Below are 14,751 nucleotides of genomic sequence, written 5' to 3'. Positions count from 1 at the left end.
GGGTATCCAAAAAGCTCTTCTCATCTGAGACGTGGAAGTCATCCTTGCTTGAAGAACCAGCTTGTGCGCTTGTTCTTGGGCTCGACCTCGCCATCCTTCTGGAGGCTGCCGATGATGGGTAGGCCTGGACCATCTCCGCCTCCGCCACGAAGGGGCTTCGCAATGCGAGACCCTACACCACCGCCGAACGCGAATGATGCACCGGCGTTGGGTGAGCCCAATCCTCGTGTTGAGCCGGCTTTTGCCGCCTCGAGGCGCTCTTTGACGGCTGTGAGTTGCGATTCGAAGCTGTGTGATGTTACTGTGTGCTCTAGGTGGCACATAGGGAGGACATACCGGTGGTTTGCTGCTGTCAGCTTCTCCTGGCTGTCTTGCAGCAAGCTCTCCAACGACTGGATACGTTCGTTACGTGCGATCAGCTTGCGCTCAGCGATAGCGACCTCCTTCTTCAGGGAACTGTTTTGCTCGACAAGCTGCCTCTGCACAACGGTGAGCTGCTCTAGGTTACGCTCAAGAAACATCATCTTCTTCTGCTGGGCGCGGTTATTGGATGTGCGGAGCACGTTGTTATACTGCTCGCGTGTCTCATCGAGAGAGATTTCGAGTTCAACGACCTGTAGGATGAGGGGTTAGCCTACCTTCACACGAGCAAGATGAAGAGTATCGCAGCGCTGACAATACTTACCCGCTCACACCTGTTTTGGAGATCGCGCATCAGGCTCTTCTTCATATTGTCGAACTCAGCGATCTGCTGCTGGACCGACTTGCCATTGATACCATTGGCAACACCGTTCGCGATTGCGCCGCTCTTGATTCGCTGCTGCAGGCCCTCGATCTCGTTCTTGTACTTCTGGTTCTCTTCCACTCTGCGGGCAAGGTCTACCTTCAGGTCATCGACAAGCTCGACGTTGCCGTCCTGACGAGCAGCATAAGCATCTGCGAGACGAGACTTGAGCTCTTCAGTGTCTGCCTCAGACAGGTTGCTTTCAAGAAGCTCTTCGTACGAACGTTGCAGAGCAGCGTTGCGTGCCTCGAAAGCCTCACGTCGCTTGTTGTGCACGTTGTCGTCTTCGTTGCGTGCTGTGAGCGAGAGCTCTGCCTGTCGGACGATGCCCTGAGTCTCAACTATTCTCTCCCTGAGCTCTTGCAGAGAATCCGGAGCGATCGCCTCCCCAGCTGAACTCATCTCGTGCAGCTGGTCGAGTTGTTCGATGATCTTGCGAATGCTGCGTTCATTCTCGCTGAAGACCTCATCACCCAGGTCGAAGCCAGCCATCATCTGTGCCATCGCCTCGGCCTTCTTTTTCTTCTTCTCGTCAATTGCAGCACTCGACTCCTTAGCGTTCATCTTTGCGTCCAGAAGTTGCTGCTTGATTTCATCCAGTTCCATCGTTAACTCAGAGTTGGCTTCCTTCAGCCCATCCATTGTAATCTGAGCCTCCTTGCCCTCGAACTGGATCCTCTCGACTGTCATCCTCATGTCATTGAGCTCGGTCGTCATCTTCTCGTGCGCTTTGGTTGACTCGCTGTCCTTGGATTTGTAGTACTGAAGCTCCTCTTTGGCGGTCTTGAGCTGGTCCTCGGCCTTAGCAAGCTGCGACTCCCTTTCGGCAACTTGGTCTTGAAGCTCGTTTTCTCTCCTCAGGAACTCATCCTTCTCATCCTTGTCCAAGGGTATGTTAGGTGTGCCTGCGCGGTCCAGATCCATGCGTGAGTCCGGTCTCGATGGTGTCTCAGAGTTCCTTGTGGCATCGAATCGTGATGGTGTCTGTGCGCGGGCTGATGATGCTGGTCTTTTGCTTGTAGAGGTTGTGCCACCCTCGATTGCAGGTGTCCACCTTTCTTTAGGGACCGACTCTCCACCACGCCAAATCTGGACCTCACCCTCCAATGACCCGATGTAAGTCTCAAAGGTTGTGATCTGACTCTGTGCCTTCTTGAGCATAGCCTTGAGTTCCGCCGGGCTGAGCTCAGCGTTGACTTTAGCCTTGTTCTTAATCGTTTTCGCTCGCATACCGAATCGCAGAGTGCTGAGGGTTTCCACATCGTTGTAACTACTTGGCGAACAATTGATGATCAGGGTCGTCCTCGAATTACCTCCGAGAGATTCTTGCAGGATACGGGTGAGTTTCGAGTCGCGGTAGGGAACGTGGGAGGCTTTCGAGTCCGTCAAAGAGTTGATAACCATGCCCAGCGCACTCAAACTCTTATTGATCTTCTTCGCCTCTTCGAGGGTCTGACCACTCGCACCTGTTTTACCGACCTTTTCTGATCCAGCCAGATCGACCAAGAACAACTGACCGCTCTTCATCGACCCTGTTTCGACGTTCTTCTGGGTGACTGTGACGACGAGGATCGAATGCGAACGTGATGATTCGGCGTTCATGTTGGTAGCGGAGACGGCTCGCGACTGACCACCTCTTCGCAAGACCTCGTAGACTTCATCAACACTCGAGACATAGACCTCCAGAAGGCCCTTGACGTAGACACCCCTGTTCTTCTCTTCGTGCACAGCCAAGTTGTCGTTCTGTGGTACGAGCAGATCGCGAATGCGCTCCATGTAGATTTCCATGTAGCTCACTCGAACGGTGTATTCGATGTTACTGGGAGAGGCTAGGATGCTTGCGAAAATCTGCTCGACGATACGTGGAATGACACCCTTGCCTGCGTCGTCGTCGATGTCGCTTCCCATCATCGTGTAGGACTTGCCCGCGCCTGTCTGCCCGTAAGCAAAGACTGTGCCGTTGTATCCATTGAGAATGTCGTCGACGGTCGGTCGGATAGAGTAGTCGAAGACGTCAACTTGGCGCGAGCTCATGTCAAAGACTCGATCGAAGGTAAAGGCCCCCGAGGCCTCTTTGGACTGTACGCATGTCAATCAGCCAGCTGTCCGTAGGCATGAATGCCTGCACCACCGCAGACCTAGACGTACGTTGATCGAGCATGTGTCGTCAGCCTTAAAGTCAACAATGGGCTCACCACCGCTGGCAATCTCGATCTTGTTCTGCGGGCGGAAACGCGCCACCACTGCATTGTCCCACCGTCAGTCACTCGTTTCTTCTTCTGTGCTCGCTGTTCGTGTCGTGACGTACCTTTGATGGTGTTGCTCCTGCATTGTTAAATTAGCCCATGCTCATCGCTCACCGCATTCTTGGGACAGACTTACGCCATATTTGCGAGGGTTCGCAGTGTCTCGGCCCCACGGCCTCACTTTACCTGCGCCTCTCGGTGAGAAAGAGAAATGGCGGCTGCAGGCCCAGCGGGAGGTGCTGTTGTGGTACCGTCACGTCTTGTGGGGATCTGGCGCGCGGTGGAAGAGCGCAATTACCCCCGCCGCCGTTTAGGGGAAAACAAATCAAAGGTCCCGAGCAACGCCGGCCGTGGGTACCTGGAGCCAGCGAGTAGCGCTGCTAGTACACCTTGCGACGGCGACCAGTAGATGCTCGTGCAGAAGAACAGCAAAAGATGCGTGTCTAGAGTTGTTGCGTGCGGCCAGGGTCCGGTTCGAGGTGCAGGCCAGGCTTCGGACAGTTGACGGACGACCTGCGCTAGCGCCTTCCCCTCCGCGCCGAAGGGCGGTGCACTAACGGCCTGACGCAGCCTCATTCAGATAGGCGAACATGCTTGCGACAGTTCTCTTGCGGTGTTTCCTGGTGGCTAGAATGATAGTTACCATGGGACCAGCTCCAACGCCCCTTACTACGTGGCCGATGTTGCTAAATATATGCTCGTGCAAGTCTGCCCAATATGCTGGGTAATGCACCAATAGAAGAGGATCCAATTCGATTATGAGTCTGCCACAAGGTAGAGTTGCAGTAGCCCAAAACGCCTCGCTGTAATAGACCTTATGCCGACGCCTACAAACTCCAAAACTCATTCCAACCGATGCCGGTCCATATAAACTCCCTGTCCATGCGTATCATGTTAACATGTCATTGTCCGTCCACGCAAGATCAGTCATCCCAGCTCTTCTCGACTGTCTCCCGCACGCGCTTTGTGTACTCTTTCCGGTTCTCTTTGTACAGATTGGACGCTTCTACGTTTGCCGGCGAAGATGTGTTAGGGTCGTTCAATAGACTGCAGCTTGTCAGTCCCGCTCTTCGTTCCGCTATATTGTCCAAGGCTACTTTCATACCTCTGAATACTTGTCAAGATAGCTGCCACGTCGTACGTCGGTGACCACCTGTTCTGAAGGATGTCCAAGCATAGCTCGCCTGTGCCGTATACATTCGGGTGGAACATCTGACTGATGAACTTCACGCCAGGGGGCTTGTTCGGGTAAGCTTCTTCGAAATGCATGACGAGGCGAAAGGTGCCATCTTCGAACGGTGTGTCGGCGGGACCTATGATGACCGCGTTCCTGCTCGACAGTTAGCAAGCCTGTTTCCAGAAAGCATAGGGTCGTGGTTGTGATATTCAGGAGCTCAAGGGCAATGCAGACCGAGGGGTCCAGGTGTCGCGTGCGGGGCGGGTTGCAGTGAATCGTACCAAGTCATAACATTGTCGGCTATAGGAGAGGCGGATACACCAGCAGGAGGATCAGTTTGCATGCGCTGAGTTCTGTTAGCTTGGGACCTTCGTCAAGGCTCTCGCTGAGGTCGCAGCTAGCTCCGCGTCATGGTGGCGTACCTTGAAGTCACGCATCAAGCGGCGGCGTGCTGCGGTGGACATGATGCTTTGAGATCCAAGGTACGAGGTCGCCAAGGTCAGGTGAACCGGTGAGTCGGTACGCAGAGGGTACAGCAGGGAATCAAGGTGATGATGCGGAGTTGGAACGGCTGCAGGTGAGCGACAACGGTTGGCGGCGATAGTGAGTCACGTGGCGATTGCGATCACAAAGGGCGCGTTCGTCATGCTGGTCCCATCTCACGGTGAACATTACTCGATCCCGACTCATCAAGTTTTATTAGGTTTTGTCGGTTTTTTATTATAGCTACTATACATTTGTACAAAGTGGTTCCACCGCAGTTTTACTCATGCTTTGAAGATCGCTATGCATCGCGTGCTGTTATATCTCCAAATCTTAACGCCGTTGAAGTCGTAAAATCATCATCATGAATCGCTGAAGGGCTGCGAATGAAGCAAAAAGTAGGTGAACAAGAGAAAGGTTGGGCATGGCGATGCACTTGACTTACTCGCCGCGGGCACCAGCGAGACCGTGGTGAGATGCAGTTGCGGATTGCTCGCGACCAAGTTGGTCGACGACAGGGAACCTAGCTCGGAGCTCAAGGTCGTCCAGTGGGATATGGGAACGGATGAACTTGTCCCTGCCGGAGGCAGGAGGCTCGTAGTCCCAGTGCTCCTTGCGGCCGAGCTGCAGCGCTTTCCAGCAGGTTCGGCGATAGCGTTGGCTCTTGAGCGCGTCTAGGTGAATCTGCTGGAAGTCCCACTTGGCGCGAGCCTCAGCATCGAACTTGTCCAACACCTCTTGGTGATGTGGCTTGTCAGAGACAGCAAGGTTATTGAGCTCCTTGGGGTCGCTGACAAGGTCGAACAGCTGCGGCGGATCGACCAAAGAGCAAGTGTACTTCCACTGGTGACGACGAATCATGTATGTGGGGGTAACGGTGCTTTCGCCCATGTACTCACCAAAGACCTCGTCCTTGCCGGGCTTATCCGAGACTAGGTAGTCGTACAGACTGTCACCGTCGATGGGTAGGATGGCTGACGCATCTCCTCCAGCAAGGTCAATGAACGTGGGAAGGAGGTCCATGGTAGACACCGACTCTGTCACACGCTTCGGCTTGAACTTTGAGGGGTAGTTGATGAGCATGGGCACTCGTGCGCTATTCTCGAACCAGGACATCTTGTACCAGAGGCCTCGGTCACCGAGCATATCGCCGTGGTCACCTGAAAAGACAATGACGGTGTCTTGGTCGAGGTAAGAGTCCCTGAGAATCTGCACGAGTTTGCCGACCTGGTCGTCAACAAAGCTGCACTCGGCAAAGTAAGCACGACGAGCGCGCAGCTTCGCTTCATCAGGACATGGATTGTTCCAAAGGTCGATGCACTTCATGATGCGTTGGGAGTGTGGATCCTGCTGTTCTTGAGGAATCTCATTCTCAGGAAGAGGTATGTCAACATCTTCGTAGAGATCCCAGTACTTTCGAAGCATAGCGTAAGGGTCATGAGGGTGCGTCAGAGATACGGTAAGAGCAAATGGACGACGTGTCTCAGCCGGCTCGCGCACGTACTCGTGGAGGAACTGAGAGGACTGGCAGATGGAGTAAGTTGATGAATTCAGCCAGTGCATTCGTAAGCCTGCTCACCTTGAACATGACTTCCTCATCGTAGTCCAGCTGGTTGGTTCGCACAGTAGGGCCGGCTTGCATAACCGAAGACATGTTGTGGAACCACTCCTGTCGCTCCTCAGGCTTGTCCCAGTTCACTGACCATCCCAGGTCAGCAGGATAGATATCTGTGGTAAGTCTACCTCTCCGTTAGACGTAGTCGATCTGTTAGGCGACGTGACTTGCCTGTGCTCAAAACCGTGAAGCTGGTCAGGTCCAATGAAATGCATCTTCCCAGCGAGCGCGGTCTCGTAGCCTTCAGCTCGGAGGTAATGTGCGTAAGTCGGCACTTCAGGTGCGAGGATAGAAGCATTGTCGTAGCCACCAATCTTGGAAGGCAGCTGTCCCGTGCACATGGTGAACCTCGAAGGCGCGCAAAGAGGAGAGTTACAGTAGGCACTAGAGAATACGACGCCTGTCTCTGCAAGCTTGTCGAGGTTTGGTGTCTTGATGACGGAATTTGGGTTGTTCATCTTGAGGAGCGGCGCAGTCATCTGATCAGCCATAATGTACAAGATGTTTGGCTGCTTTGAGGAGCCTGAACCGCCGCCAGACGCAATCTTCTGTGACTGTTCGAGTAGAAACTGTGATGTGACGACGTCTGTGCTATTCTGAGGGCGGGGTTCGTGACCGTTGATCTTGTGAATACCATTGTTGCCATCCACGTGGCCATTGCCATTGGCGAAGGAGTTCACTGGGTTGTGCCCATCGGTGGACATCTGCGACTCAAGTGAGGGGAGACCATGTCTTGCTTGCTTGAGTGGGTGTGAGTACGCCGCTGGAGACTCTGAGTGTACGGCGCTGGGTGCCATGGTGATGTGGAGGCGACCGAGCGTTGCTGGCTAGTGAGAGATGTCTCACTCACAGATGGGCGTGCAACAAGAAAGCCGAGAGTGAACCTATGTGAAGAGTTGTGAAGGCAAAAAGTAGACTGGTGGTTGATGGTAGAAAAGTTAAAGCAGAGTTAGAGGTCAAGAGCGCGGGTTGCTAAAAAAATAATGCCGTTTTGGTCGTGTGCCAAACAAAGTAAAGGTGAGGGCGGGCAGCCCTTTATAAGTAGTAGTATCGTAGTGGCGCCCCGGACGTTCCTTGACGCACGGTGTATGTGGGGATCTATCAGCTTGGATGCGTCAGCGATTTCAGTGAGGTTTTGCGTGTTTCGGCCAGTCGTCGCTGGTCGCGATTGCGTGCTGCCATCAATCACGCAATAGCGCTAGTCCGATCTAGTCACCTTATGGCAGGAACGATCAACTCACGCTCTACACCGCCCACCTGACATAAAGCCGACCGGACGACGTCAACGAAACATATCGGACAAGCGCATGTTCATATGGTCCTACCACGCGATTGATATCAGCAGTCCACGACCGCCGGCCAGACTCGTCCTCAGACGCGCGAACAAGCTGCCACTTCCGCAACTCAAGCCCAAGACACAAGCTCTTTCCCGCTCCTCTGACTGCAGCAAAGATGACACCTGGCATCGAGGGCGCGGATTGCACAGCATACACGCACAGACTTCTTTTGCTGTCGCGGTGCGCTTGAACGCGGAGCAAGAGCAAAGAAAGAGCCCAAGCGCCAGGTCCAGGGTTCAGAAAGAGCTAGTCGAGGGTTATTATGCGTAGAAGCTAAGACACGGCAAGAGTTGCGATTTGCGGTGCTTTCTCTGATGCGGTTGTCGAGTTATGGCTGCGGAGTGAGGTTCGATGCGGCCGCCTTGGCAGAAACAGCTTTCGTTCAGGCCTTCCACTGGCTACCGGTAGCAACTCCGAGGCCATTCAACGTCAACATGACAGACCAGAAAGGAAATTCCAGACGAGTTCGATATAGGTACCTACCTGAGTAATACCGCTAATGAAATGGTTGACTTGTGAGCATCACCCGCATCGTTCATTATCGACAGCACGCACACTTGAACTCCTTCCGATACTCCCGATATCTTCGACACGTGATCCCTGTCTGCAGCTTGCACCGGACTAAGCCGCAACTGGTGATCATCACAGCTTCGAGCAAATCAGGACCATTTGCTACGACACCGCTTCTGCAGGCGGTTGGTAGCGTGTCGCGGAGTTTGACGACAATCTTTGCGGCTCCTGCAGAAGTCACATTTGTACTTTCGTGCTCAGACACCACGTGGACATGCTGGAATCGCCTATCGACTGGCGGCTGTGGACAGCGCCCGCAAAGGCTACATCTATTACACGAGACGGCAGTCTACTCGATCGATGTTTGGCGGTTCGACCGTGCCACACGGAACGGGAGAGGGAAATAAATATCTTGAGCCTGGGCGGACCTTTGGGATTATTACGGAGATTGATACGCAGGGAAGTTAGTCCGAGAGTTGCATTAGCGCCTTGCCTTCACGAGTCGACTCACGGGTGACTATCTTTGAAAGATCCGTGCTACCATTGTGTCTTGGAGCGCTGATTTCGATAAGTCTTTGCTCAAGCGAAGCACCTATGCCTTTCGCTGTAGAGACGAGTTTGTTTGGGATGTCCATATATGGTCAAGTAGGGTAAGCCAGACAAACATGATCAACTACCAATATTGCTCATTCCTTGCCCATCCGTCGGAACAGATTGTCCGCCCGGGTGGTCTCTTAAATCTTCAAGTATACACCATATTCGGGCCGGAGGTTCATCGCAAGAGAGTCTTCCTTAGTCCTGGGGCAGCAAAGTCAGCGCGATGCTCAGCAGGTGAGTCTGCCTTGTCGCACATCCTCTCTGAACAAAGCCAGAAAGCATGCTACGCACCTCTCGGGTTCAACTACATGTTATCTCATGGCAAGCAGCTGCCTCTGAATCGCTTTGCCTCGTCAGGATAAGCTGTCACACCTATTTCTGAGGACATGCTCAACCCCACATACGCTAGCGAGCGCCCTCCCTGTGCTCAGCTGTACAATCAATACAATGTCAGCCTTTCTCCACATACGCTGGACAAATCACAACGCAGCATCACCTGGCCTCTCGGACTTGGCTCTTCGGATTCGTCAGTATGTGTCAAGATGTAGTCAGAAGACATTGCACCGGACGAACCGTCCGCGAATCGCCAAACCATTCTACGCACGCAGCACTCAATAGCACTTCAGAGCACTTCAGGCTTGTCTTTCGATATCTCTTCACATTTACGATATGCATGTTATCACGCGACGATCCGAAGGAAAGTGCGAGGTTCCGGGGTCCTCGTCCTTCGTTCGAATTGAGGTCTGGTAAATAGTCGCCACCAACTTCCCCACATACGCTAGACGAGATTGCGTGTACGACTCGGTATGTCCGATAGGCTCGCGAACATCATTCTTGCATCGAACGCCACGTTCTCAAGCTCGCCGAGAACGAGAACGTCGGTTCGAGCGGAGGAGCGCATGTTGCATACAGGCAGTAGACCGATGAACGAGATCAGCAAATATTCGTCCATACTGCATGCATACCTTTTAATCCAACCATCAAAAGTTCGGTAAGGACCTGGAAGAAAACGCTATCACTGGCAGACCAGATCTGGTATTCGCAGAACGGCCAAACAGTTAATATCATGTTTGTATCCCGTATCACAGACATACACGCGAAGCAAGAGAATAGGAAATATATTCTGGAGATAAGAGCAGTGTTGTATTTCAGAAGAAGGTCAAGAGTGGATACTGCCTTTTCCAGCCCTCCATTTGTCGACGCGACCATGCACGACCTTAATACACCATCTTTTCAAAATTCGTGATCTCATGAGCTGGCAAGCTCACGACCAGCGCTGGGCAGCCCCATACTAAAACATTTGACCAAACACAACTTGAGCGCCTACCCGCGGATATGAACGAGAGCAAACGAGCGGGCGCGCATCATATACATGAGAAGAAGGGCAAGCAGAAAGAGTGTGGTCAGTGGCTCATTTCTTGCCAGGCAAGACGGTAGCATACTCGATGATAATAGAGGTCATGAACTTCGTCCTCGTACGAATATTGATAGTGCTCGATGCACGTGTCTCAGAAATCGCAGGCGCAGTAGTCGTCGAGGGTTCAACCTCAGGCGTAGGAGTGGCGTCGGCACCAACAGTGATGTACTGGGTGAACATCTCTGTCTCCCGTACGACCCTGGTCTCGCCCTGGCCTCCGACTCGACCATAAGCGGCAGAGGCTGTGGCGTTGTTCCATACCCACTCGCCAGACGAAGAGTCAAAGTGTCCGGCAGTGTTATCGGCAGGAGTAGTAGAGTTTGTGCCATGAGGACCGGGGCCGTTGTAGACAGGTGGGTTGCCTTCGATATCGTGGTTGTACTCAACCTCGCCATCCCAACCAGGCACCTCATCGTCCGACCGAGGGATCGAGATAGGAACGTTGAAAACGGTAACAGTGAGACCGATAGGCGGGCTGTTACGAGGGATCTCACTGTAGTCCAAAGCTTGGATGCGCCAACTGAAGTTGGCCTTCAGGTAGGCTGCGACGTCTTCCTTGTTCAAGCTCTTCAACTCGCCCGACTGGTGCTTCTGTGCCAGTCTTTCGGTGAGTACAATGTTACCCGTGACTATAACGTCCGAGCTCATGCGAGGGGAAGACATTGAGGCGAGTTGACCGACATAGTTGGGATCCGTGGGCCAGTTCTTCGGATCGGCATCTGGTTTGCCCAAGAAAGCGCGGACAGAATACGAGATTTGGATGTCAGTCGGCATCTTAACTTCGCACAGCCAGTCGATCGCTTTCGTAGTGCTGTTGGTGGTGTTATTACCACTACCAACACCAGGCGCCAGAATGGTCGTGTTCGTACTGTTGCCCAGGCCCTGTGTAGATGGCTTGTATAGCTTGTTGAGTGTCGCAGTGAAGGTTCGGTTGGAGGGATTTGAGACCAGTTCAGGGTACGTGTAGCCAAACGATGTCCAATTGCGGGATGTTGTCGCAGTCCACATGTCACCGAGAGCATTCATGTGGAACGGCGCAAGCGGCGTTGCAGCACCCTCGATGGCACCTTTGGCAACTGCAAAAGTACCCTTAGCCTGTGCTGAATCCTCGACCCAGGTGTCAGGGTATCTGTACTGGTAAAGGGCGAAAATGCGGTCCATGTTCGCGTGGTGGAACCAAAAAACGGGATCGAATGCCGATACTTCGACAATACCCATGTGACCCAGGCCGAAAGCATTGTGCAGGCCATCATGGAGCGTCTCTAAGTTTCCAATAGTACCACCGTTGGCTTTGTTACTAACTTGGTTGTACGGTTGGTACATCGTCAGCAGTTTGTAAAGCATATCACGATTGTTTGGCTGCTGTCTGCTAATGCGTTCATTCGCCGCATCGTTGCGACTGGTAGCGTTGATGGCGAAACCATCAATTGGGAAGCGAATAGTATTGTTCCAGTTCTTGAACTGGAATTCGCTCTGTGAAGGCGTTAGCTATCGAGTCCCTGAAATAGCAAGTTGTTTTTCATACTAAAGGTGCAAAGTCATCGTAGACCAGAGGATGGAAGTCGTAGCGATACAACGGGTTTGCAATGCTGCCCGTAGTACCGTTTGGGAAAATCACAGTAGCTGTCGAGCTACGGAGACTTGCAGGCATGCATCCTTCCTCGCTGTTGGGTGGGTCCACGGCCCAGTCCCAGTAGGGCAGGCGCACCTTTTCGGCGATCTCCATAGCCTTGTCTCGAGCCTCACCTGCCGGATAATCCTTTGCGATATCTAAAGCACGATCATGAAGGATCTGCTCGAAGAGAGCGAGGTAAGGTCGGTGCCAGGGGCCGAACATGTTGCTCCCATGAGGGCAGTAGCCCATCATTTCTTGGCCCTCTATACCAGCCTCATCATCCCATTGTCCGAAGGGAGCTCCGTGTATTCCTGATTTCGTCAGCGTCACTCTTCTGAAGAAGCGACTGCAACATACCTGCGACTTTGTAGTAAGACGCCTTCGCGCTCTGGTCCATAGCCTGGAATCCAGCGAAAGCTTGCAAGAAGATGTTCCACACTTCCGTGTCCTTCTCAAGCTCGCGTAACTCTTGCCTCGGATGCACTCCTGTACCCTGCACTCCAACAACACTGAAGTAGCTATCGTCTGTCTTGGCAACTCCGCATGACGGTTCATCGGTAGAGTTGATCGCGGCCTGCGTGTTCGCTAGTAATGAAAGAAAGGTGGTGAAAGTTACAACGGAAGAAACGAAAGACTTCATCGTGGCCGGCCGGTAAAGAATGAAATAGATCAATCAAGATTCAAAAGGAGCGACTGTGCGACTATAGCGCAATGAAAAGAACGTAACGTCACTAGGACTGAACGAAAGACTGGGCAAACCGGAGGCGTGATGCAGTAGTTGAAATAGCAGATTGAAAGAGCATATAAGCCACCAACGAGATGAGGAGGAGTCGCATGCGTCCACTGCCCCGCTGCGTACGTCTGGAGTACCGGCTGCGCCGTCGTCACTTCATGCAGAGGTCGTCCAGATGGCCGGTACGGTGACTGGGTTGCCGATACCGTTGCCAGGGTCCCTGCATATATGCTGCTACTCGAAACATGTTCAGTTTCTCGCGCATGAACGTCCTCATGGGCAAAAGAAACGGAGACACAGCCAATGGGATCGAGGGTTTCGTAGCATCATCAGCATCATACGAGCTTGCATTGCGGGAAACATCCAGCGGAATTTCGTGGTAGTCGAAACTAAGTACCATAGCTCTACCGGCACCATCGTTCATTCGGTCTCGGAGGGGTCTCCGATTGTTATGCATGATATCAAGCGATCAAGTTGTCCTTGTTGACAGCTGGTACTGTGAATTACCAGTTGTTGCAAGCACAGCCATTATCGTGATGCTCGAAAGCGTGTGATGAGGTGTTCTTGCTTGCAATAAGATATAAGGAGCGAGGCACGGGCCTTCTTTGCTGGTGCGACACTTCCAAGCGACCCCAATCGTCGCAAACAAATTGTCGAGCCACCACCATCTCTGACAGGCTCGAAATTGGATGAGGCGGATCTGGGGAGAAAGGACTGTATAACTTTTGGTTACTGTCCAGTGACCATGTGGATATTTCTCATTGCGGACGTCCACGTGCAAGTCGGCGTAGGTCTGAGTAGGATTGAGGGATGGAAACCACCATCTGTTGGTCAGGCATCGTTTGAGGACCCGTCAAAGTGTCTTTCAGTCACACATCGGCGGGTACTGGTGCACTGCTTTTGTGCGAATGTTTCAAGTCTCCTCCATGGTGTCTGGTGGCATGTCCTCGTTTCGCGCAGAACCCATGAACGGTCGCTTTGCCGTATGGCCAGGCCTCGAAGGTCCACCCTTTCTCTTCCTTATATGCTGTATGTCTTCAGCCACATGCGATCTTGCCCACCTCTTCACTCTCATAAAAGTCTTAACTACTGGTGCCGGAAGCCCACCGACTTGCGCCATCGATAGCCCACTGCCTTTTACCAACACGTCGACTGACGTTCTGGCTCTAGTGATTGCACTATTCAGTGATTGTCCATAAACGGTATCGCGGAAAGACGTGAGCGCTACGTTGCGCAGAAGAAGGATGTTGCCGACTTGAAGTCGCTCCAAAGTGTGCAGCAGCCGCACCTGTGCATTGTTCTGTTCGTTATTCGACTCTCGAGGTGGACGCAGCCAAAATGTCACTTTGAAGTTTGCGCGTGTGTCGTCCCCCATAGTGATCTCCCACAAGTCCATCCTGTAGCCTCTCTTGTGCACGAATACTTCGCGTCGCTCAGGGGTAGTCATAAGCGCACAGAGGAAGTTCGGTGTGGGTGTCTGGGGATAGATAGAGCGCAAATGCTGTGCACTTGGCAACGAGCCGAGAGGCGTGACCACCATTGCGGTTGGCACCTGCAGCAAGAGGACGTGGTTGTCAATCGGAGAGGGGCTGCTGGCTCCTGATGCTGTGGTACCAAAACTCGTTGTCATGAATGATGGAGAGTTCACGGTGTCGTCCTCAGTCACATTTTGGATAACTTGCGAGGACATGAGCGTGTCGTGCAAAATGAGTGAGTGCTGAAGGTAATCGTCCGCCGCGAATTGGTCTTCATCGAGCGTTAATGTTGTGTCAAGGTTCGTCGTGTCGAGGCAAGGTAACGCAGGAGATTCCTCGACTCCTGGTATCGCGAATGAGTAAGCGCCTTGTAGACCAGTCCCTGGAAGATAAGGCTGCGACCACCCTGTATGTAGGCGAGCGTTTCTCAGACCGACCTCCCGCCATTTCAACGCAACCTCTTCTGCTGTCGATTGGCCGTGCCATGACCTTGCATTGAAATCGTTGCACTCAGCGACATCGAGAAGAATGTCATTGTTGAACTCGAGTTGCTCGCAAAACGGAGCACCGTTCAACAGCTTCAGCCTCATTGGCTATTAGGACGCGTTCATGCGTCGCTGGTCAATGAATGCGTACTCCCGCTGCTGTGAAGTTGCATCGACTTTTCCCGAAACTTCGAAAGATTTCAATGACCTTGTTCTGGCCATGCACGTGAAACGCTTAAATGGGGTGGGTAGTATGTCGAATGAAGGGGTTTGGGTG

The 14,751-nt window shown here is 52.8% G+C and overlaps 6 protein-coding genes across 6 annotated transcripts; all 6 read right to left on the bottom strand.

Annotated features, from left to right (window-relative positions):
• Nucleotides 1-38: 38 nt before the first annotated feature.
• On the bottom strand, nucleotides 39-3,171 carry M421DRAFT_3837 (kinesin-domain-containing protein; the record flags this gene model as incomplete). Its single annotated transcript, XM_033589886.1, has 6 exons — nucleotides 39-288; nucleotides 337-614; nucleotides 686-2,863; nucleotides 2,933-3,027; nucleotides 3,093-3,109; nucleotides 3,167-3,171. 6 exons carry the CDS (start codon nucleotides 3,169-3,171, stop codon nucleotides 39-41), a joined length of 2,823 nt encoding a protein of 940 aa, XP_033450330.1.
• A 456-nt stretch (nucleotides 3,172-3,627) lies between these two features.
• On the bottom strand, nucleotides 3,628-4,755 carry M421DRAFT_419112 (UBC-like protein). Its single transcript, XM_033592009.1, has 2 exons — nucleotides 4,136-4,755; nucleotides 3,628-4,077 (listed from the first exon to the last, which is right to left on the bottom strand). The coding sequence occupies exons 1-2, from the start codon at nucleotides 4,297-4,299 to the stop codon at nucleotides 3,954-3,956; spliced, it is 288 nt and encodes a 95-aa protein (XP_033450329.1). The 5' UTR covers nucleotides 4,300-4,755; the 3' UTR covers nucleotides 3,628-3,953.
• A 130-nt stretch (nucleotides 4,756-4,885) lies between these two features.
• M421DRAFT_419110 (choline-sulfatase) lies at nucleotides 4,886-7,426 on the bottom strand. Its single transcript, XM_033592008.1, has 3 exons — nucleotides 6,477-7,426; nucleotides 6,270-6,429; nucleotides 4,886-6,214 (listed from the first exon to the last, which is right to left on the bottom strand). Exons 1-3 carry the CDS (start codon nucleotides 7,100-7,102, stop codon nucleotides 5,132-5,134), a joined length of 1,869 nt encoding a protein of 622 aa, XP_033450328.1. The 5' UTR covers nucleotides 7,103-7,426; the 3' UTR covers nucleotides 4,886-5,131.
• A 2,166-nt stretch (nucleotides 7,427-9,592) lies between these two features.
• M421DRAFT_384138 (uncharacterized protein) lies at nucleotides 9,593-10,059 on the bottom strand. The gene has a single exon (XM_033589895.1). The coding sequence runs from the start codon at nucleotides 9,956-9,958 to the stop codon at nucleotides 9,683-9,685; it is 276 nt and encodes a 91-aa protein (XP_033450327.1). The 5' UTR covers nucleotides 9,959-10,059; the 3' UTR covers nucleotides 9,593-9,682.
• M421DRAFT_384137 (Di-copper centre-containing protein) lies at nucleotides 10,060-12,555 on the bottom strand. The gene is made up of 3 exons (XM_033589894.1): nucleotides 12,139-12,555; nucleotides 11,692-12,092; nucleotides 10,060-11,639 (listed from the first exon to the last, which is right to left on the bottom strand). The coding sequence occupies exons 1-3, from the start codon at nucleotides 12,419-12,421 to the stop codon at nucleotides 10,161-10,163; spliced, it is 2,163 nt and encodes a 720-aa protein (XP_033450326.1). The 5' UTR covers nucleotides 12,422-12,555; the 3' UTR covers nucleotides 10,060-10,160.
• An 872-nt stretch (nucleotides 12,556-13,427) lies between these two features.
• M421DRAFT_59296 (uncharacterized protein) lies at nucleotides 13,428-14,579 on the bottom strand (the record flags this gene model as incomplete). Its single annotated transcript, XM_033595673.1, has 1 exon — nucleotides 13,428-14,579. One exon carries the CDS (start codon nucleotides 14,577-14,579, stop codon nucleotides 13,428-13,430), a length of 1,152 nt encoding a protein of 383 aa, XP_033450325.1.
• Between the last annotated feature and the right edge of the window lie 172 nt (nucleotides 14,580-14,751).

The sequence above is a fragment of the Didymella exigua genome (genome assembly GCF_010094145.1).
Source record: "Didymella exigua CBS 183.55 unplaced genomic scaffold M421scaffold_9, whole genome shotgun sequence".
Taxonomy (NCBI): Eukaryota; Fungi; Ascomycota; class Dothideomycetes; order Pleosporales; family Didymellaceae; genus Didymella; species Didymella exigua.
Note: the sequence above shows the minus strand (reverse complement) of the source record. Positions and strands in the feature narration are given on the sequence as shown.